At 41.6% G+C, this 21,618-nt stretch overlaps 1 protein-coding gene across 3 annotated transcripts in view; it reads left to right on the forward strand.

The window, feature by feature from the left end:
- The window catches only part of CAMSAP1 (calmodulin regulated spectrin associated protein 1), a 32,839-nt gene extending 11,839 nt beyond the window's left edge, over positions 1-21,000 (forward strand). For all 3 annotated transcript variants that reach the window (XM_058037945.1, XM_058037946.1, XM_058037947.1), the window contains exons 3-19: positions 4,955-5,217; positions 5,404-5,565; positions 6,204-6,284; positions 7,232-7,264; positions 10,416-10,557; positions 11,519-11,658; positions 11,759-11,855; positions 12,271-12,448; positions 13,037-13,131; positions 13,478-13,562; positions 13,924-16,357; positions 17,038-17,174; positions 17,263-17,471; positions 17,556-17,658; positions 18,005-18,120; positions 18,375-18,493; positions 18,789-21,000. In XM_058037945.1, the coding sequence (XP_057893928.1) occupies positions 4,955-5,217; positions 5,404-5,565; positions 6,204-6,284; positions 7,232-7,264; positions 10,416-10,557; positions 11,519-11,658; positions 11,759-11,855; positions 12,271-12,448; positions 13,037-13,131; positions 13,478-13,562; positions 13,924-16,357; positions 17,038-17,174; positions 17,263-17,471; positions 17,556-17,658; positions 18,005-18,120; positions 18,375-18,493; positions 18,789-19,091 (4,697 nt within the window). In that variant the 3' untranslated portion in view covers positions 19,092-21,000. The remainder of the gene's footprint in view (positions 1-4,954; positions 5,218-5,403; positions 5,566-6,203; positions 6,285-7,231; positions 7,265-10,415; positions 10,558-11,518; positions 11,659-11,758; positions 11,856-12,270; positions 12,449-13,036; positions 13,132-13,477; positions 13,563-13,923; positions 16,358-17,037; positions 17,175-17,262; positions 17,472-17,555; positions 17,659-18,004; positions 18,121-18,374; positions 18,494-18,788) is intronic.
- Positions 21,001-21,618: the final 618 nt, after the last annotated feature.

Consider the following 21,618-nt stretch of genomic DNA (forward strand, 5'->3'; position numbering starts at 1 on the left):
CCTGATTTCTTAGCAGATTTAATGTGCCACTAATTTATGTGTGGAAATTATGTTTTCCATTATCATGGCTGTAATATTAAAATTTAGGTATTGAATGATATGGAATTGTCTCAGTGTTCCAACCTTTCCATAGCAGATATTGTTGGTTCTGTAAAACAATGTGCAAAATTGGGATTTTTCAAAAGGGACCTGATGGGTTTTACTTATTTATCAGGGCTGGGAGCTTTACATAGTTTCCAGACTTAATGCTGACAGTAGCCTGAAACCTTTGGCATGGTGCAGGCAGGAGAGCCAAGGACTAATGGAATGCATTGGAGGGGAAATGCAGGTTTGGTTTTTTTGGTCTTTCAATACGTAGAACTTGCTTGCTAAACAAGGTTTTGCAGTGCTGTAATAGCTCCCCACAGTTACCAGCTGGTAGAGGCAGTGTGAGGATGTTTCCTGGGTTAAATTCCCTAAATCCCTGCATTCCCTGCTTGTCTTTTGTCAGGCTCATAGTAAAAATCCTTTTAAGAAAGCTGTTGTGTTTAGTAAATATTAACAGTTAAACATTTGTTTTTTGAATTGCTCCTGTTTGATAAACACTGAGTATTATTGTGTGAAGTTTACAGGGGTGAAGGATCCCATAATTATTATTTTGTTTCTTCTGCTTTATCCAGGATTGTGGCTTTATCCTTGATCAAAAGATATGGTAATAAGTGCAGTCACTCTCCCAGCAGTTTGCAGAGCCTTTAGCTTGGGGTTTTCCTGCCTGTTGTATGTAAATCTTCATGTGTCCTGTTCCAGATCACTTACAGGCTTTAAAATTCAGTGCTGTAATGAGAACCAACACAAAATATTTATATTCTGGTGGTCTTAGTGCTGAGAAGGTGGAGTTAGTGCTCAGCCTGGCCATTCAGCAGTACTGAATAATTCTGGGAACAGATACTGATACTGATGAAATCCTCCTCAGAATGTGAATAAGCTCCGTGCTGTTTACCAGGACAGCTTGGCTCCCTTTCCAGGTGAAACCAGTTCTTCATGCTTCTGCAGGTAAAATAACATCTGGGCTGGATCCACCTCTCACTTCAAGGGATAAGTCAAATTTGTTCAGATTACTGTATTTTTGTTTATCAAGTCACAATCTGGTGCTTGTCTTTGAACAGGTTTTTGTAAGGGAGATGATAAAGAAATGCTCCCTCCCCTGAAGCAAGGGGAGTCTGGCAATAATTGTGTCTCTGACAGTTGTTGTAAGTTGAATTATTTTTGTAATCCTCTCAAGGATTTTTTTGTACTTGAAGATTTATACTCAGAGCTGACAGTTTTTGAGATACTAGAACTCATTGATACCATGGAACTGACCAAAACAATGGCTGAATGAAAAATTTCTATTGGAGGCTTTTTATAAGCAAAATATAAGGAAATGATTTAATTTAATCTCCTTTAGTATGATTTGTTAAACTGCTGAAGCAGAAACTTTTCTAGCTACAGCTTAGGTGTTAATTTCTCAGGAGTTAATTTTTTGTGTTGATTTTCTCCAAAATCCAAGGCATAAATGTGTAAAAACTCAATTTTTAATGAACAGAACTTTTCTAACCTCCAAGTTCAGTTATAGGTCATGGAAAGAAGGTGCTGGAAAAGATGCTGATAGAAACTGGGGCTTGGAAAGCCTGGGACATTTTCTTCCAAAAGAGCATTGGTACATTCTGTAGTGACACAAGCACAAAGCCTGTGACACCTTTGGTTTTTCTGGTCCATAAAAAGTGAGGAGAAAAGGCACCCATGATATCAGGGGCTGCTTTGTGGCCATGGTGTGTGATTTAATTAGCACTGGTAAATCTGACGGGGTGTAGCTGTTCTAAAGGTGACAGGGGATTCCTGGGATTCCTGGCAGTGTGGGAATTTTGTCATTTTTAACGGGTTGGAGAAGGAGCAGCCCTGGGTGCTGCAGGTAAGGATAATTAACAGGTGTGAAAGGTAAGATCAGTGTCTCTAGTTGCACTTTCAGATGCAGATTTCAAATATAGAAGACACCTCTCAATTAAAGCTCTTTTTTTGTCTGTTCTGTGTTAACCCTTTTGAGAGAGCTGCATTGAGTACAGGACATCAATTCTATTTGGAAGTTTCCCAACTCAGAACTGTACACTTACTTAGCATCCTGTTTTCATTACAAGTTTTCCTGCCATTTATTTCTCTTTTATTTGTGCCTGTCACTATGTCCAGCATGAAATAAATTTGAAATAGTAAAGTTAGTATTGTCACTCTTAGGCTTTGATGTGGTTTTTATATCTTAATTTTTTTGTGGATCATTAGTCAGGACATAAATCAGCTACAGGACTGTTCCTATGTGTGACAGGCAGAAGTGTTCTATGTCCTAATGTGAAAAATAAACCTGGGCAAGTGTTTATAGTGAAATAAATTGCAATTATGGGAGGATTAATGTTGATGAATAACTTCCTGGGATAGTAGGAAGTGAAATTATTAATCCTGGTACTAAAAGTTCTTCCCAGCCAGCCCTACCCTTAATCCTGGTCAATCCAAATCCATTCAGTCCTTAAGCAGTTATGTGGAGATCAGAAACATGAAATTAGAGGAGTCTTCAGTATAAAAGAAAAAGATTCCAGGTTTGTTGACTGGGCAGGTTGAATGACACAATATAAGTTGGGATTTTTTTCTTCTTTTTTGTTTGTGTGTTCTGGGTTGTTTGTTTGGGTTTGTGGTTTTTTTAACATATTGATTTCTGTGACATGGAATCTCCTCACTAAGAACTAGATCCATTTAGTGCTAGAAAAGGCTTTTAAAAATCATTGAAATGGAGCTGCTTTAATCAGAAATTGATGTGGGAGCTCTGCCTGCCCCTGTCAGGGGGGCTCAGCTCCCATGGCCTCTCCTGTGTTAGTCATGTGTGTGAAGACCCCAATCCTATGGATTGCTGCCCTGCTGGGCGTGTCAGTGCTGCAGAGAATCCTTTTTCCTTGCTGTGGTACAGTCTATTCATTAATCCCAGTCTCTCTACCTTGTGGAGAAGGGAAAATCCCCAGGAAAATCCAGACTGAGGGGCAGGAGGGATTTCAGGGCTCTTTGTCCACCCTTCCAGCCCAGTTCCAGGCAGTCACCTCAGTTCCTGAGCTGGTGGAGAGCAGCTGTGGGAACAAAACCCCTCATCCAATGCTTCAGATTGCAGACTTTTTGGAATTTGCATTTTTTTTGTGTTGTTTTTAAAAAAGCCTTTAAATTTTGGAGTGGTGCTCATGCTCTGCCAGAGATGTACAACCTCATGGATATTTTATGAGCTTGTATTATTTCCTTTCACAAATAATTCTAGTACAAAGCAACGTGTCTTTGGTTGTTAAAGGTGTAGCTGCTTGTGATGAACTAAAATGTTGAATTATATGAGCTGCTTTGCATTTGGATTTTTGCATCTTTCCTCACTCTTTAGAAATGGAAGCTCAAGTTCTCTATCTGGAAATGGGAATGGCCATTAACTGGAATGAGCTTTCAACAGCCTTTGATTTTAGGTCAGGTTGACTAATGTTAAGAAGATTAAAAATATTTGATTTTATTATGTGTTTCACTAAAAATGGACAGCCATGTTAACAAATGCTACTTAGGTGGTGCCAGTGGGTTTTATTTTGTCTCCTCCAACCACCTTCAGTGGAAAGTCACGTTCAGTGTCAGAGAAAGGAAAGATAATTATCTTAATTTTTAAAAATTTCAGAAAGCTTTTTAAACTTTCTTCCCATTTTGAAAAAGGACCAGCGCTGTCTGACTGACTGGAGCTGTTAGACAACACTGGTTTGCTGCATATTTTTATCTAAGTGAGATGTGGTTCATGCAGTAACACTCTGTCTCCATCCCTCTTCATGAACACCAAGTGCTCTGCAGTATTAATTATTGTGTGCCTTATTTTGCAGCTTAATGTATGGGTAGGAGTTTCTTGGAATGGGGAAATTTAATTATTCTGGAAATGAGCTGAATGAAAAGTAAATATGCTGCCAAATTAATAATTCTTTTAAGTATAGATGTATGTATTTAAAATGAACTGTTTAAGTGACTTTGGGGAAAGATATTCAGAGTGACTGGATAGCATCAAATAGAATTTTATGTTTGAAATTTAGGAAATGTCAGGCTTCTATTAAGACAATACACTTGAGGCTAGAAAATATTTTTCTTGGAGCTGCAGACTCTCATTATTCCAGCTCAGTTGTTATAAAGATCAATAGCTTCCAGGCTGATTACCCAAGATGAGGAGAAGGATTTATTTTGGGATATAGAGCAAGGGATGGATTTGAGATGTCTTGGACATATTTAGAGTGATTGGAATATTGGTTGTTGTTAGTGCCTTTCTCTCCTGCCAGCTCTGAGCTGTGCTGGGAGTAGTAAAAACGTGTTTATGGCTGGTGGTGTGCAAGGGTGAGGCCCTCTGTGTTGCTAATTTTAGCTTCTTCTGAATTACTACACTCAGGGTCTAGGATCAGTTTGATAAAATCCTCATACAACTTGTGGAAATTGGGCCAAGGCAGAAAAAGTTCCATTTTAGACTTGGTTTAAAGTTCCTGCTTATTCTAAATGGAGTGGTTTTGCTTCCTAGGCTTGAATTATTAAAAGCTGGAAGCTGCAAGAGTTTGATTAATTCTCTTGACAAAAAATAGATAACTAGCTGGTTGTTTTGTGAAATGTTCAAGGTTTTAGTCAGATATTTTGGTCTTTTCCTTCTGAATTGCCAAAATTCATTAAAAAATTGGTGCCTTGGTTTAGAGACCCTGTTGGTGATGTAGCCTTGCAGTTCTCCAGTCGCTGTGCACGGATGCTTTGGGATTTTGCTGTGAAGATACGGATGAACCTTGTCCATCTGACACCCACTTTAACCTGTGATCTAACACGAAAATCCCAAATAAAATGGGAATCCCACTCCCACGTGGGACTGCCCACTCCTGGTGACCAGCCCGTGTCACTGCTCTCTCTGCCCTTGCAGACAACGTCCCGGAGGAGCTGAAGGACCCGTTCTACATCGACCAGTACGAGCAGGAGCACATCAAGCCCCCGGTGATCAAGCTGCTGCTCTCCAGCGAGCTCTACTGCCGCGTGTGCAGCCTCATCCTCAAGGGGGACCAGGTGGCAGCTCTGCAGGGACACCAGTCCGTGATCCAGGCGCTGTCTCGCAAGGGGATTTACGTCATGGAGAGCGATGATACACCTGTGGCTGAGTCTGATCTGGGCTCTGCACCAATCAAAATGGTTCGCTTAATTAAATCCACCTAATCATCTTCTTTTTATTTAACGCTAGTTAAGAGCTCTTCACTCCGTTTACTATTTTAATTTCTGGGTCGTTAACCTTAGCAATGTTTTGGTTTAAATACAGTCGGAACATACCATTTTTAAAAGGGATTTTATTTTCCAATCCTCTCTGTTTTCCTCTTTCAGAGTTCTCATATGGCAATGATTGATGCCCTGATGATGGCCTACACTGTAGAAATGATCAGCATTGAGAAGGTGGTTGCCAGTGTCAAGCGTTTCTCTACATTCAGTGCCTCAAAAGAACTGCCCTATGATTTAGAGGATGCCATGGTTTTCTGGATTAACAAGGTAAAATTTACTTTGGGAAAAGCCTGCCTGTCTTTTCTTGTCACCTTTCAGATTTTTAAAATGGATTCTGGTGTGTGTCTTCCTTTCTTACTTGTGCATTTCTACCATTCCTTGTACTTTAGCAAGTATCTACTTTCTAGCATCCCTTCTACTTGTTTTTCTTAGGGAAGGATAAAGCTGGTAAATTTAAAAATAAAGAAGATAATCAGGAGCTAACTTACAAAAACTTTAAAAAATAGATTTTTTTATTCTCAGAGAAGTTGCTATGAGGTGTTTTTTTGGTTGGTGGGGTTTTTTTTTAGGTGAAGCCTTGTTTCATGCTAAATAAGAGGATGGACTTAACTCTGACTTGGTGGAACATTTAACAGAAGTGCTGGAATTTTTCCAAGGGCAGCAGTTAAGTTACTCTAATTCTTTTGAGTGACAAGAGTCACATTCCAAAGGGAACATGTCCTTGCAAACCCAGGATTGTGATTTCAGCTCCTTCTGACTGAGATTTGGTCTAGAAAACTGCTGTGCCATGCTTTTCTATGAACTTTTTATGTTTGTAGCATGAATTTACTATTAAAGTAACAGAAGCAAGGAGGACACTTGTGGAAACATATTCAGTTGTATTTTAATTCATTTTTCTCTTTTAGGTGAACCTTAAAATGAGAGAGATAACAGAGAAAGAGATTAAATTAAAACAACAACTAATGGAAAGTCCAGGGCATCAAAAGGTAAAACAAATTTGTCTTCGGTTGTGATATTGTGTGTTGATGATGAATGGATTTAAATATCAGTATTTTCTTTGTCAGGGAGGTATGAGGGCTCCAATCCTCAAAAGTGAGATTTTCTGCATGCACTTTGTTTTGTCTCTGTCATCAGTGCCCTTCCCTGCCTTGAAGCCCACTGGTATCTCCTGACTTTCCTTTAAGTTTCAGTAGGATGAAAACAACTTGTTTCAACTAAAATAACCTGTATCAACTGTCTGTGGGTAAATATGACTCAGCTTTCACAGCACAAAATATATGTTATATATTTTGAAAGCTCTTTTGGGGCGTGTTCTTTTTGCATGTTCTTTTTCCAGTGTGTATTTAGGGACTTATTCAGGTTCTGTCCAGGAAGGATACTCTTGGCATTCAAATGTTATATGTGTGTGTTTGTAGTTTTTTCCAGCTTTTTCCCTTGAAATTATATTAGAATGCACTAATATTGCAAACTATAGCACACTTTCATTTCTGGAGAATGTCAAATAGGTCTTTCTCCAACATAATATCTATCTGAACTCCCAATCTGTGATTTCATAAAACCTTAAATTACAAATAACATATTCTTCCCTCAAATTGGCATTACTAGGCAAAGGGCTCGAAGTGTGACCTATGAACAAGGCACACTTTAATTTTCATGTTAGTGGTGAAGGTTTTTTATGTGTCTTTTATGGAAAATAATATCCTTCATCAAAAAAGAGCTGCTTAATTTACAAGCTGATCTGTGGTCTAAGGTTATTTGACCCTATTGGCTATTGTGTCTCATTTGGTATCTTTAAATCTAAATTTCTAGGCTGCAAGGCCTCTGAAATATGAAAGTGTTTGTTGCTGAAGTGCATTTAAGTATTACTGCTTTTAACTTGCATTGCTGATGTTCCTTTCCTATTCCTACGTTCCTTTCCTTGCTTCCTGAGCAGTCTCCTTCCAAATGGTATTGGAAATTAGTACCTGTAAGTGAACTACTTTTACACCAGTTGTCATCCACAAAACCATGGCTTTTTAAACTTCTCAGAGTGTTTGCTTCCATTGCAATGCTTCTCAGCTGCTCTCTGAAAAACACCTGTGTGAGCTTTGGGGTCATCAGGCTTTGTTTCCATGCCGTGCTTTTTGCATACTGTACAGCACACAGCATACTCCCTTTGCAGCACCTCCAAATTGCTTCCACACTGCAGGACTCAGGGAGCTGGAGTAGCAATAAAAAATAAAAAAAAAAAATAGAAAATTACCAGTTGAAATGGTTGCATTTACTGGGTTTGGTGTGAGTAGGAGCTGATGACAACACTGAGGTGAGAGAAAAGCTGGGCAGCTTAAAGGGCTGCCTAATCTTGGAACCCATAGTTAAGATACTCAGATGTTTGTGCTTAAATAATGCTCTTACACTGCTCCTGCACCTGCTGTGCTGCAGATTTGTGAATCTGTCAGAGCCAGAGCACTGCTGTTCTCTGAGGTGGGGCAGGAGATGGGCCAGCCCAGTTTGCTGGGATTGTGTGCTCAGTTAAGGAGCCTGGAGCTGGCACAGTGGGAGGGAAGGCAGTTTGCACTTTGTAACAAAATACTCATTTTTCTTTCTGCTGAAGTGTGAAATTGGAATATCAATTCCACTATAAAATTTAAAAAAAATCCCAAACCAACAAAATTGTGCTTATAGAAATCCTGCTTTATTTTGTCAGAGTTTTCTGGGTTTATTTCCATTTCAGAGATTTTCCTTTGTTCCTTTGCTTTCCTCAGCTTTGATGCCTTTTCTCCTGCCCTTGCAGGAGCTGGTGTTACTCATTTTCTCTCTGGGAAGATGAGCTGTTGTCTCAGTTGTTAATTCCAAAGGGCAGAGCACTTGGAAAAGGCAGGTGTGATCAGGCAGCCTCCCCATGATCCCTCTGCCCTCCCACGGGGAGCTCAGTCCCACTGCAGCCTCCTCATCCTTTGTTTGAGCCAAAACTTTAAATATCTGAAATTAAAGGAAGGAGTAAACAAAGGTTGTCTCGCTTCTAGTCCACTTGGATTTTAATGGTTTACTGGCAGGTTTTGCAGTCTGTCAAAGTTGTTTCCAGGTTCTCTCAATTCTGTGCTTTTTTATTTTGTGATTTTTTTTTTATTGGTTGGAATAGAATAATCTCTATTTCAGTAGCACTGTTTCTGCAATTGCTGCATACAAATGTCATTCATTGTATGCATGGGCAGGAGGGTTACAAACCACAACACTTGGCTTAGAAAATAAGGAAGAATTTAGAATTTTCAGTGTAAAAGACTGAAGGGTTAAGAGAATAACAGCTGAGGAAAAAAAAATTAAATCCATAAAAACCCCCTTTGATAAATGTGTAGGGTTTTTTACCAAAGCCAAAAGAAACAAGGAATCTTTACAGATTTTAGTTGTTGGTATTGACTATCATTGATTTAAATTCCATTTAAGCCTATTGGAAAAGAAATATTTTTATCTACTTTAACTACAGGAGGAATTAAAGTTGTAAAAGAATTTCTGAAGGTTTTTTTTTTAATATGCTTACTTTAAGTGAATAAATGCTGACCCTTTCAAGCTAACCAATTTCCCTTGGTGTGCACACTTTTTCTACCAGACTTAACAACCACATTGCTAGTGCATAATGGATGTTGCTGATGCCTTTGATTTGTTTCTTGTTTGAATAATCACCATCCTATATCTCACTGTTTCTCTCTGTAAGCCTGATCTGATGCATGCCCTATCTCACTGCATGCTGGAGCCAGTGGAATATGCTCGTGTGGTACAGTATGATTCCCATCCCATTCCATCTTTGTGCAGTGCTCCAGGCTGGGGAAAAACCCAATTTGCACCTGGGAAAAGGACAGAAAAAATAACATTAGCATGCAGAGATAGCTTTGAGTTCCTTGGGAAACTTGGGGTAGCGTATGCAAAATAAAGGGAAGAAACTGGTTCTCATTGCTCCAAGGGATCTTCATTGCTCTGAACAGATTTTTTCACAGCCTGTGCCATCCTAAACTGACACCTAGGAGTGTGTGTGTGTGTGTAGAGCCTTCCCAGGCTGGCTTGGGAAGTGTAGGATGTTGGTAAAACCCAGCTTTCCTCTGATGACTCAGTGTGTGATTGGTGTGTCTGCACAGCAGACAGGAGATTCTGTTCAATGCCAATGCTCTCAGTGCCCTGAAGTGTCCAAGGGGTGTTTTCCCAGCACTGCCAGGTGTTTCTGCCAGGCCCTGCAGTGCATTCTGCTTTTGCTTTCCCACCTGCTTTGCTGCTCAGTTTAGACACAGCCTCCCATAGTGTGTGGATGCTCAGGAAACAGCAGCCCTGGAACTTGCAAAACTTGCAAGAAGCAATGCCAAGATTTGTTCTTCAGCTGACTGCCTTTGGCAGCTCCAAATTCCCTGAGGGCTGCAGGGTGCTTTGCACCACAGCTTGATTTTGATCTCTAGTAAATCAAGGGGAGTTTTGCTGGGGATGTCAAGGCCTCCTCCTCTCTGACTATTTGAAAAAGGTAGTTTTTATTTTTGCACAACACCTGTGTTGCACACAGATGTGCCATGCTCTGGTTCCCTCTGAGAGAACTTTGCTGTCTGTGGGCACAGCAGCAAACCCATGGATGTGGGTAAGGTATGAGAGATCTCCAGCCCCTCAGAATTATTTTTGCTGTGTTTTGTTTCTCCCAAGCTTTAAGTGTTCTCATGTGGTTCCCCATGTCTCTTTCTTTGGATCTGCTGCATTCATGCATCTGTGGGGAAGGATTTTGAGTTAAATTGATTATAATAACTTAAAATGTGTGAAAGAAGTGAGGAATCCAGCAGCACAGATTGCTCCTGGCCATGAGGAGACTGAATGGCAGGTGAGCAACCTGCCCCAGTGCAAGGGGGTTGGGTTAGGTGATCTTTAAGGTCCCTTCCAACCCAAACCATTCTAGGATTAAAAGGGAAACACCATTTCCTTCAGAATTGGCTTCCACAGGGAGAAAAGCACAACTTTGCCAGCTGGGTTTGACTTGGGGCAGAATGGCAGAAAGGATCCAGCGAAAAGAGTTTTCAGTGCTTAGCACAGATTCCTTTTTCTTTGCTTTTTTGGGGTTTTTTGTCTTTTAGCCTCTTCAGCATGATGTGAACCCTTGTTTCTCTCTGTAGGTGCGTTACAGAAGGGACCACCTCTCCAGCAGGCAGTTACCCTATTTCCCTGTGCTGGAAGATCTGATGAAGGATGGTAGTGATGGTGCTGCTCTTCTAGCTGTGATTCACTATTATTGTCCAGAGCAAATGAAACTGGATGGTATGTAATAAAGGTTTTGAGGGAATCAAAAGAATAAAAGGCTTTCAGGCTTTGAAAGCTGAACTAGAAATACATAAAAAATTTAAAATGCAGCACATTTAATGGGCAGTGGAGTATGGTAGGTTGGAGGCAGGTCACATATGGAATCTGCATTTTAAAAAGAATCTCTCTTGGATATTGATTTTTTTACTTACTGTATTTAGAAGACTGTGTTCTGTATATTATGAGCCACAAAAGAATCCTTTCTTTTCCAGTTTTATATGATGTGGCTTTCTTTGCTCAAATAACTGAGCTTGGTTTCAATGCCATAAAAATGGAGTACATGTCCACCAGTGTTAGCTGATAATTCTCTTTTTTTTCTTGGCATAACTTGGCATTTTAAAATCTAGATTATGAAATAGTTTCTCCCATTCTGCAGAAATTGTCACTCTTGAGCATTGCAAAATTTGAGTTCTCTTCCCCAGAAAATGTTTTTTCTTAACAAATCAATGTCCTTGTTGCATTAACTTCTGCAAATCCACATTTTGTATTGGTTTTTAAATTCTCAGATATGTTGTACCTTGCAGAGCTCCTGAGTGTTTTCAGAAGGAACCAGCACTGTGAATCCTAGGAGTAACCCTTTATTATATGCAAATCAAGATGTCTGGTTTTAATTGCTTTTGTATTTTGTCATTATGTGTGTTCTCTGTAGCCTGTTTACCTTTTCTGTGGCTGTGATAGACAGAATCCCCTGTGGATTCAAAACTGAATGCAGAACTGATACTGTTCTCTGTGGTTTTCTTCCTCCTTTTCCTGTCCCTCTGGCCCTGAGCAGGTAGAGAAATGTCACTGGTAGCCAGTAAATATCCAGTGCTGCTGTAGAGTCTGTGAATTCCTGTATTTAGTGTTTCTGTGAGCTGGGGGTGGAAGGGTGATCCCTTGGGAAAGTGCCAGAACTTACTCAGCCCTTTCCTCTTCCCAGATATCTGTTTGAAGGAGGTGACATCAATTGCAGACAGCCTCTATAACATTCAGCTCTTGAGAGAATTCTCAAATGAGTACCTAAACAAATGCTTTTACCTCACCTTGGAGGACATGTTGTATGCTCCTTTGGTTTTAAAGGTAAGAAACATAACAAAAGTTGGATTTTTCAATAAAATGTGGGTAAATCAGGAGTATTGTGTTAACATGAGGCGTAATTTTTCTTTTTTTTCTGTTTCAGCCTAATGTCATGGTGTTCATTGCAGAACTCTTCTGGTGGTTTGAGAATGTCAAACCAGACTTTGTACAGCCAAGAGATATCCAGGAAATAAAGGATGGTAAGTTTGTAATCACAGATAACTGATAGCATGTTATTTAGAAACTACTTACATTGCAGTGAAACTGTTGCCTGGTGGTGTTTCCTTGGAAGGTTTATTTCTCCCCAAGGTTTATTCTTGCTGGGGGTCTTTGAGAAGCAATAAAGTAGAAGGAAATTTGCCCTAGATCCACTTGAGTTCTAATTTTTTGGATAGATAATTTTTGAACATACAATTTCCCCCCTTAAACCCACTAATTAACTATTAATTTGTAACTTTCATTACGCCCACCAGAAGACCAATATTTTAATAAAGACCAGTACTTCAGGTTACAGTGTAGACAGTTTCCCTTGTACCCTGTGCCATGTGGGAGCTCCCTGTGCTGTTTGCTCCTCCCTGGCCCTGAGAGGTGCTGATGCTGTCCCTCTGTGCCCAGTCAAGGCAGTGATGCAGCAGAAGAGCAGCCGCCCCCCTGTGCCCATCTCCAACGCCACCAAGCGCAGCTTCCTGGCCACTCCTGCCAGCCCCAGCCCTGCAGAGCTGCAGCCCCCAGCCCAGGCAGGCCCTGAGGCCTGCAGCAGGTACTACCTGCACCCCGAGGATCCTGACTACCTGTGAGTGTGTCTTCATCTTGTTCCACCTTCTCTGTGTGCCTCTGTTTGGGTAACCTGGGGTTTGTGCTGCTGAGTGTTATCGTTTTGCCACAAACTGGGTGACCTTAGAGTCCCCAAAGGGGCTCCAAAGCTGCCCAGGGACTTTGAGCAAGCTGCTCTTGTGCAAGGTGTCCATGGAACTGGATGGTCTTTAAGGTCCCTTCCAACCCAAACCATTCTGGGGTTCTGTGAAAACAAACTTCAGCATGATCTGATGTGGTTAATGAAAAGGGTTTTCAGCTGACATAAATTTCATGGTGACCTCTAAGTTATTTCAGCCTTTGCTTTGTCTTGAATTTACTATTTACAGAAGCGTTGTCTTAAATCTACTGCATTTAGAAACTTAGTTTAATTTCAAGTAATAAGTTTACTTTTGTGTTGTTACATGTGAAAAACTTCTTGTTAAGGAACTTCTAAAAAATCCCTGATACTATGTTTTAAAGAGGACGAGGGTAACTTACCAATGTGACTTTGCAATTTGATATTTTTTCTGATTATAGAAAGAAAAGTTCTTTGTAGTAAGTATGAATTTTTACCTTTATGAATTAGTGGCAAAGGAGGAAGCCCTGCCTTCAGCCCTTCCCATCCACTGCTGCCTTTGAGGCAAAAGCAGCAAAAATCTTTACAGGGAGAAGACAGCCCTGGTAAGTCTGCCTTGAATTTGCCTTTCAAAAAGCAATGACTGTCAATGGCAATAAAATAATTAATTAAAATATAAGTTAATTTCTGTAAATAATTCAGAATTGAATTAATCTGCAGTAACACAAGTAAGTGAGTTTGAGTAAATCTTAAAGATCTTTTAAGAAGCATAGATGGATTTTAGTTTTTTTCAGGCTTTGACTGTGTCTGGTGGCAACTGCAGCAAATCTGTTTTCTGCTGCCATCTGTTGGGGAAGGAGTTGATTCTGTTTCTATGTTTGCTATTAAATGAGGCAGAAGTGCTGCTTTAAAGACCATTTCTAAACTATTACCAATTAAAAACCTTTTCAGGCCATCGGCACCGTTCGAATTCTCTGACCCGCGTTGATGGGCAGCCACGAGGGGCGGTTCTGGCATGGCCAGAGAAGAAACCCAGGTAATTATTTATTGCAGCATTGCTTGAGGAAATGATACTGGGACAATTTGATTGTGGTAATGTGGTATCACTGCTCTAGAACTGCACTGACAGTCACTTAATTTTGTTTTCTCCTTATGTGCACTTTCAGAGCTGACTGATTTTAGATTTGCAATTGAAAATTCGTTAGCCGTGATTTTCAGCAAGTGCTCTTGAAAATGGAAGTGTCTGAAGTTGCTGCTTGGTATTGCTGGTCACTCGTGGTACAGGATGCATTTTAAAAATAAAACAACTATTTTAGCTCTCTGTATCATGGTCTTTATTTCAACAAATTGTACCTTGTCGTGCTTGAGTGTCAGTAGATTCTTCTTATGTTTTCTAGGCCTCTGTCTCAGCCAACACCATTTGCTCTTCATCATTCTGCCAGTACTGATGTGGACCCTGGCTCTGGTGACAGCATTAGCCTGGCCAGGTCCATCAGCAAGGACAGTCTTGCTTCCAACATTGTCAATGTAACCCCCAAAAATCAGCCCCACCCTCCATCAGTGAAAGCTAATGGGAAGAGTTTGCTGAACAATGTAGAAATGGAGGATGAAGATGAAGAGCTCATTGCAATCATCAGATCTGAAGAAAGGCCAAACCGTGGTGACCCTGAGGTGCAGAATGCAGCAGCCAGGGTGCCCAGCATAGTGGCCACAGCGTGGTCTCCAAAAACAAACAGTGACCCTGCAGACAGCAAAGCTGAGAGTTTTTACCTGGAGCCTTTAATGCCTGCAGTCCTGAAGCCAGCCAAGGAGAAACAGGTCATCAATAAAGAGGATGAGTGTGGGGAGGGGAAACAGAGGAGTTTTGCAACCAAGAGGTTAAATGAAGGACACTTGTCTTTGATCCGCAAGAAAGCCACGAGTAGTCATGGTGAGCATGACCTCAATAGGACTTTTACTCCCATTTCTAGCTCTGATTTCACTCCAGTTGCAGATGCCAGTTCTGCAGATGCAATGGCCCTGGGGGAAGCAGGTATAGAAGCTTCCAGACCTTTGGCCAGTAGCAGTTTAGATCCTTCCTCTCAGGAGCTATCCACTGGAGGATTCTTTCTTCATGCTGCTAAAGCTGATGATGAGGTAACAAGTAAAGTCAATGTGAGTTATGGGAAAGGTCTCAGCCTGCACGTTCAGGATACAACCTGGACCATGGTGAGACACGACTCAGAGCCGGATCTCTTGGACATGGAAGATGCTGACCAGGATTTGGTGGCCATAGACAACCATCCCGTAGTCACTAAGTACATTGGTGAGGAGGAGTCTGCCAAGCTGCAGGAGGACATGAAGGTGAAGGAGCACGAGGACAAGGACGACGCCAGTGGCCGCTCCAGCCCCTGCCTGAGCACCATCTCCCAGGTGAGCAGCGTGTCCATGGCCAGCGGCAGTGTCCGCATGACCAGCTTTGCAGAGAGGAAGCTGCAGAGGCTCAACAGCTACGAGACCAAGTCCAGCACCAGTAGCTCCCAAAAAACCACCCCAGATGGGTCAGAAAGCTGCCCTGCACCACTGACCACGTGGAAACAGAAGCGAGAGCAGAGCCCCAACAGGCAGAACAAGGACAATGTGAATCTTTTAGCTTCGGAGCTCGTGCAGCTCCACATGCAGCTGGAAGAGAAGCGCAGGGCCATAGAGGCTCAGAAGAAGAAGATGGAAGCCTTATCAGCGAGGCAGAGGCTAAAATTGGGCAAGGCAGCTTTCCTGCATGTTGTTAAAAAAGGGAAGTCTCCTGATGGTCCACAACCTGTTAAACCAGAACATTTTGCAAAGGAATTTTCCCGGCACAATGGGGAAGATTTAGATGAAGTTTCTTTGGGTTCCAAATCCGAGGAGTTTCTTGTGAAAGAGGAGGAGAGAGAAGAAATGCTCAATGATTCTCAAGAAGTAGCAAAAAAAATGCAGGAAAGCCTGGCTTTTGCTGAGCAACACAAAGCAAAAGACCCTTCTGCTATACATGATCTGGAAAAAAGTAAAATTATTTCTGTTGCTCTCCTAGAAGACAACGTGACCGAAGCAGATATAAACGAATGTGATCTTTCTATCGAGAAGCTGAATGAAACAATCAGCACCCTGCAGCAGGCCATCCTAAAGATATCCCAGCAGCAGGAGCTGCTCATGAAATCTCCAACAGTGCCATCCCCAGGAACCAGAAGTAACTCTCAGGACCAAAAGGTGAAGCCTTCAATTCATTTTGTTGAGCCCCTGTCTCCAACTGGAATGAACAGCCTGCGGAAGCCGCCGCGCCTCGGCCAAGGAAGGACTCCCCGGCCAGGAAGGCCCTCAGAGCTGAAAGTCCCTAAGGACAGGCAGCAGAATTCAGCACGTGTTAAAACCCCAACTCCCAGCCTAGAAAACCTTCCACATCTGAGGCCTTTCCCACCCAACAGCTTGGCAAAGACACCCACAGAAGTGGGACTGGAAAGCAGCCCTGACCATGGGAGTGGTTCCCAAGAGAAGTGTTTCTTTGATACCTATAGACTCCATGATGAGAGCAATCAAAGGGCACTTGTTCTCTCCACCTCCAAAGATGCAAATATTCTATCTGAAATGGGCAAAGAGGTGAATAACAGCTTCAAGGAAACAGGGTTGAATTCTTCTGATGGCTCAGGAAAAGAAAATGTCCCAGTGGATGAGCCCCTGAGAAGCAAGGCCAATCTCATTGAAGTAGATTTGTCTGACTTAAAAGCTCCAGATGAAGGAGAACTTGAAAACCAGGATAGCTCTGCGGATATGATTAGTGAAGGTGATCAGAAGTCTGGTGTGGGTTTTTTCTTCAAGGTAAATGTGTTACCTTTCTCTCTTTGGTTCCTGTTATACACTCACCCAGCATTAGAACTAGTGTTTCCCAGGCTCCTGATGGGGCACAGCCCTCATTGGTTGCAATATTTGGATATAAAAAAGCTGCAGTGGAAAACAATTACCTCTGGAAAAAGAGACAGATCTGCTCTCAAAACATTTAGTGTCCTAATTTATGTTTGGCAGTGATTATTCTCAATACCACAAACATGCTGACATGATACTTTCTCTTTTAATTTCTCTTTCAAGAAAGTCAAACTAGTCTCAGGGAATTAAACTTTTGAGGTCTTTGTAGTGTGATTAATTTGGACTGATTGTCATTCACTGAGATTATTTGTGGTGTGCATCCTGGCCCACATCATAGCTACATTGTACATAGGAGGTCTAGAAGGTTTTGTGATAATTAAAGATATTTAAAAGCAAGTCAGAGTAAGATGAGCCCTTTTTTTCTCCTCACAAACTTAAGGGAACACTAAAACTCTCTCTTAGTATTTTCTTGAGCAATAAGAGGTTTTGATTTATCATCAATTCTAAAAATGTAAAGATTTCCTAAAGTAATAGTTTTTCTTCAAATTTTCCTGGAATCATCAGCAAACTTGTGATGTCCAGCTTAATATACTGTCCACTGTTCCTTAGATTTTGCATCCCTTTGGGTTTTTCAGGATGAGCAGAAGGCAGAGGACGAGCTGGCCAAGAAGCGAGCAGCGTTCCTCCTGAAGCAGCAGCGCAAGGCCGAGGAGGCGCGGCTGCGGAAGCAGCAGCTGGAGGCTGAGGTGGAGCAGAAAAGGGATGAGGCTCGGTAATGATGCACAGCAAAGAATTTCTCTGTATTTCAAGGTCAGGAGGTTGCTCCATGCTGAATTCACTGTCCTTGTGTTCCATGGCAGCCGCAAAGCTGAGGAGGACCGGATACGGAAAGAGGAGGAGAAGGCTCGGCGAGAGCTCATCAAGCAGGAATATCTGAGGAAAAAACAGCAGCAAATTTTGGAGGAGCAAGGGCTTGGGAAGCCCAAATCCAAGCCCAAAAAACCCAGGCCAAAGTCAGTCCATCGTGAGGAATCTTACAGTGATTCAGGCACCAAGTGTTCTTCCACACGTAAGGACTGGATTTGTTTGCGCCCCCTGAGTTTCAAATCTGCTGTCACCAAATGTGTTTGACATTTTCTCTCCTGTTTTGTAGCTGATAATTTGAGCAGTGCTCAGTCTGGTTCCAGTCTGTCTTTGGCCTCAGCAGCAACAACTGAGCCTGAAAGTGTTCACTCTGGTGGCACTCCCTCTCAGAGGTACAGCCAGCTTCTCTGGGGTTTCTCTGTCCTGGGGCATGAAACAGATTTGGGCTTCAGTGCTCTTTGCTTCACCTCACTGGCAGAGGAGGAGCACAATCAGCATTGCTGAATTCATCTGGTGTATGTGGCTGCCAACTGCAGTGTTCTGTGCAAACTTAGAATTTTGTTTTATTTTCTCCCAGAGTCAGAGCTTTGCTTTGATTTCTAGCAAGGGGAATCTGACTGTTCTGGGGAGGAAAAGGGAAAATATTCTGTTCCATTCAGGAACAGCAGCGTTTATGTGAGATTACAGAGCCAAACCCCAAAACCTTGGCGTGTGATTTTTTATTTGTTTCCCTCCCAGAGTTGAATCAATGGAGTCCTTACCCATTCTGAGCAGAAATCCCAGCAGAAACACAGAGAGAGACTGGGAGAATGCTTCCACGGCATCTTCTATTGCTTCAGTGGCAGAATACACAGGTGCCTGCTTTGTTTTGGTTTAGTTGCTTTTCTTTAGTTTGTTTTATTCATTTATTATGAATAACAGGTCAGGAAAACCTGTGATGTGTTTCATGTTATTTTTGAGAAGTTGTCAGGTGTATTTTGTTCTGTTTAATATCTATAAAAGTAAGTCATTCTAGAAAAATAATGAGTTTTCTTTTTTTCTCTTTTAATGAAAATCTTAGCTTTCATAAGTGTAAGGCAGATAATTTTGACTTATTTATCTTCCTTAGGTCCAAAATTATTTAAGGAGCCCAGCAGCAAATCCAACAAACCCATTATTCACAATGCTATATCTCACTGCTGTCTTGCTGGAAAAGTGAACGAACCACATAAGAACTCAATATTAGAGGTAAACATTAAAATTACCAATGCACTCTCAATCACATGGGTCTGTAATGCTGAATTCATAACCCCACTGCTGTGCAGCGTGAATTCCATTTCCTAGAAGGTGGCTGGAGAGAGCATTTTTTGCTTTCTACATGGAAATCACGATTCTGTATTTACTTGGAACTCTGTATTTAGAGTTCTGCTTTTAGCTTTATAAAGGGGCCGGAAAATTATGGTAAGAGGAGCCAGTATTCAGCTTAAAGCTTGGCATGGTTGTGCCAGTGAGCAGCCCCTGTACCTGGTTGTTTTTGCTGCAGGAGCTGGAGAAATGTGATGCCAACCACTACATCATCCTGTTCCGCGACGCCGGCTGCCAGTTCCGAGCACTTTACTGCTACTACCCCGACACGGAGGAGATCTACAAGCTCACTGGGACGGGGCCAAAGAGCATCACCAAGAAAATGATTGATAAACTCTATAAGTACAGCTCGGACAGAAAACAGTTTAACGTGATCCCAGCCAAAACCATGTCAGTGAGCGTGGACGCCCTCACCATCCACAACCACTTGTGGCAGGCCAAGCGACCCGCGGTGCCAAAGAAGGGCCAGACTCGGAAATGACACCCAGCTCCTGGGGAGAAGCTTGGCTCACTGGGATTGCATTGACAGAAGACATGTTTACCATTTTCCTCCAGTTTGGTATGAGATGTGCAGAACCATGGACAGTTTTTAAGAAGCTTCGGGACAGAGAACCGTGGATGCAAGTTCTTGAGGATGAAGGAACGGTGCCAGTGTTTTTTATGAATGATGAATCTGCTGTTACACCCAATGCTAACTACTGTGGCTTTCAGCTGACGAGGGACTGTGCATGTAGCAAGATCTTGAACAAGTGGATTTCCTTTTACTTGAAGCTTTTCATCGGTACAAATTGGGAATAATTTAATTCTCTCTCTCTCCACCTCATTCCCTCCTTTTTCCTGGCGTTCTGAAAAGTTGGCAAGCTCCGAACTTGGGTAGAAGGATTGAACAGATCTTGGGTGAAGTGCTTTGGGTTTGGTTTGGTTTTTTAAACAGTCTTTAGGGAAATCTTCCTTTCAGACCTTTTTGAGGAACTGTTGAATACATCCAGTTGTTGTACTGTACCTACTGCCAACGTAAGTCCAGCTCTCAGATTTCTGATAAAAGCCCCAACTTGTGCTGCTCAGAACAGAGTTTACTTGCAGGATCTGTGTAGGATAAGCATTGCAAGGATTGCAAAAAAAGCCAGTCTTTTTCTAAAGAAAAAAACAAATATAAAAAATTGTTCACAAATATAAAAGATCTCTGGAATACAATCATGAAGAGGCATAACAGGTGCTACTAGCTGGAATGTGCCTGGCTGAAACTTAAGGCAAGCTGAATGGAGCCCAGTGATTACTGATTTCAGTTTCAGGTAGTGTCCTAAAGATTTGTTTGCTTTAATAAAGGTGGATGCTGGTAGGTATAGAACATTTCCACTCTGAGCACGCTACTCCTGTACGATGGTGCACTTAATGATCACAGATTTTAATGTTTTTATTACATCATGAAATGTAATTCTACTTTCTTTGTCCTGTCTTTATTCTGAATGAGCAGCATGCTCTACAATGAAGAGTGTGTTATGTTTTTTATTTTGGGTGATATATTAATATATATTGATTTGTTTTTTCTCATTTGAAAGCAGTTTTTAAACAGAGACATTTGCATTTGTTTCAAAAGCCCAAATAAGTCAAATGGCTTGGATTTCTTTTCATGTTGAAATATTAAATCTTGAGTTATGACCTTAAAAGTCTTTGTGTTTCAGCAGATTAAATTTTTGTCTGTGGTAACAGGGTACATTTGCAGTTCCTTTTTTTTTTTTTGTTTTTTGTTTTTATTTTTAACCACTCCCATGTCTCATTCTTGGCCCCAGCTGGTTCCCAAGCAGGTTTCTGTAGCTATTCCCTAATTAATTTAATCTGCTAACGAGCTCCTGCTCCCTGGATTTGACACTTACTACCTGCAGCTCCTGTAGGTTCTGACGTGGGTTTGCACATGTTTACTTTCCTTTGAAGTGTTACTTGAATTTGTGTCTCTCGAGTGCAGAAGGCCCTGCCCGCCCTCGAGAGGGACTGAGCTCTAAATCTCTAAATCCAGAGGAATTACTGACCTTGGAGATGATGGAAGGTGCAGAGTTATTGTACATAGGGGAGCTGGGGGGTGGCAGAAAGTGAAGCTGGCTAGAGCAGAGTGAAGGTCTTCCAGTGCAGTCTCTCCGTGGTTTTTCCCCTTCCAGGACTCCCTGACTAGGCTGCTGCAACTTTGTAAATTATGTTAGATAGTTTGCTGCTTGTAAATAATTAAAGGCTTTATGGTTTCTAAAGTGCTGAGTATTAAACACCGTCATGAGTGGAACTTTTGTTACCATGCTTTTCATGCTTGTGCTTTATTTCTCACTGTTTGATATTATAAACCATATTTATTTTATGAAACACTGAAATTTAATAAAAATCATTAACTGATTTCCTTTTTATTTCATGTGTACTTTTGTTGGTGTGACACTTCATCCCCTCCCAGAACTAATTCACTTTAAAGATGTGCTGTTCTCTTTGGTAAAGCTTCACCTGCAGGGAGCTGCAGTAACTTTGTGACAAGAGCTTGCAGTGGGACCAAAAAACTCAGGAAAATGGGAAATAGTTTAAGGATTTATTTAATCAGACTCTTGAATCTGTCTGCTGGGGCTCCTTTGGCTCTCAGTGGCAGAATTTTGGTAATTTTCTAGTCAGTGTTGAGGTTTGGGTTAAATTTACGGAATTCTGAATACAGAGGATTTAGTGACCTCATGTTTAACCCTTCCCTGCCAAGCGCAGAAAATCCTGATGTCCTAATAACAACATAATAAAATCCTAAAATCCTAATAAGGTGATCTGGACCCTGATAACTTCTAAAAATCCCTGCTTTTGTCCTTGCAGAGTTCATGTAAATCCCTGAAACCAGGGAAATGTTGGGGAATCCTGTTCCCTCAGCCCAGGGCTGGGATCCCTGCAGGTAAATGGAATTAAATTGGCATCCTGCAGTTTAAGCTGCTTGTTTGGGTTGGTTTTCCCCAGGATTAGAGCCAGGGTTGTTCCCTCTCAGCCCTGTCCAAACA

Source organism: Melospiza georgiana, chromosome 20 (genome assembly GCF_028018845.1).
Source record: "Melospiza georgiana isolate bMelGeo1 chromosome 20, bMelGeo1.pri, whole genome shotgun sequence".
In the NCBI taxonomy this organism is placed as follows: domain Eukaryota; kingdom Metazoa; phylum Chordata; class Aves; order Passeriformes; family Passerellidae; genus Melospiza; species Melospiza georgiana.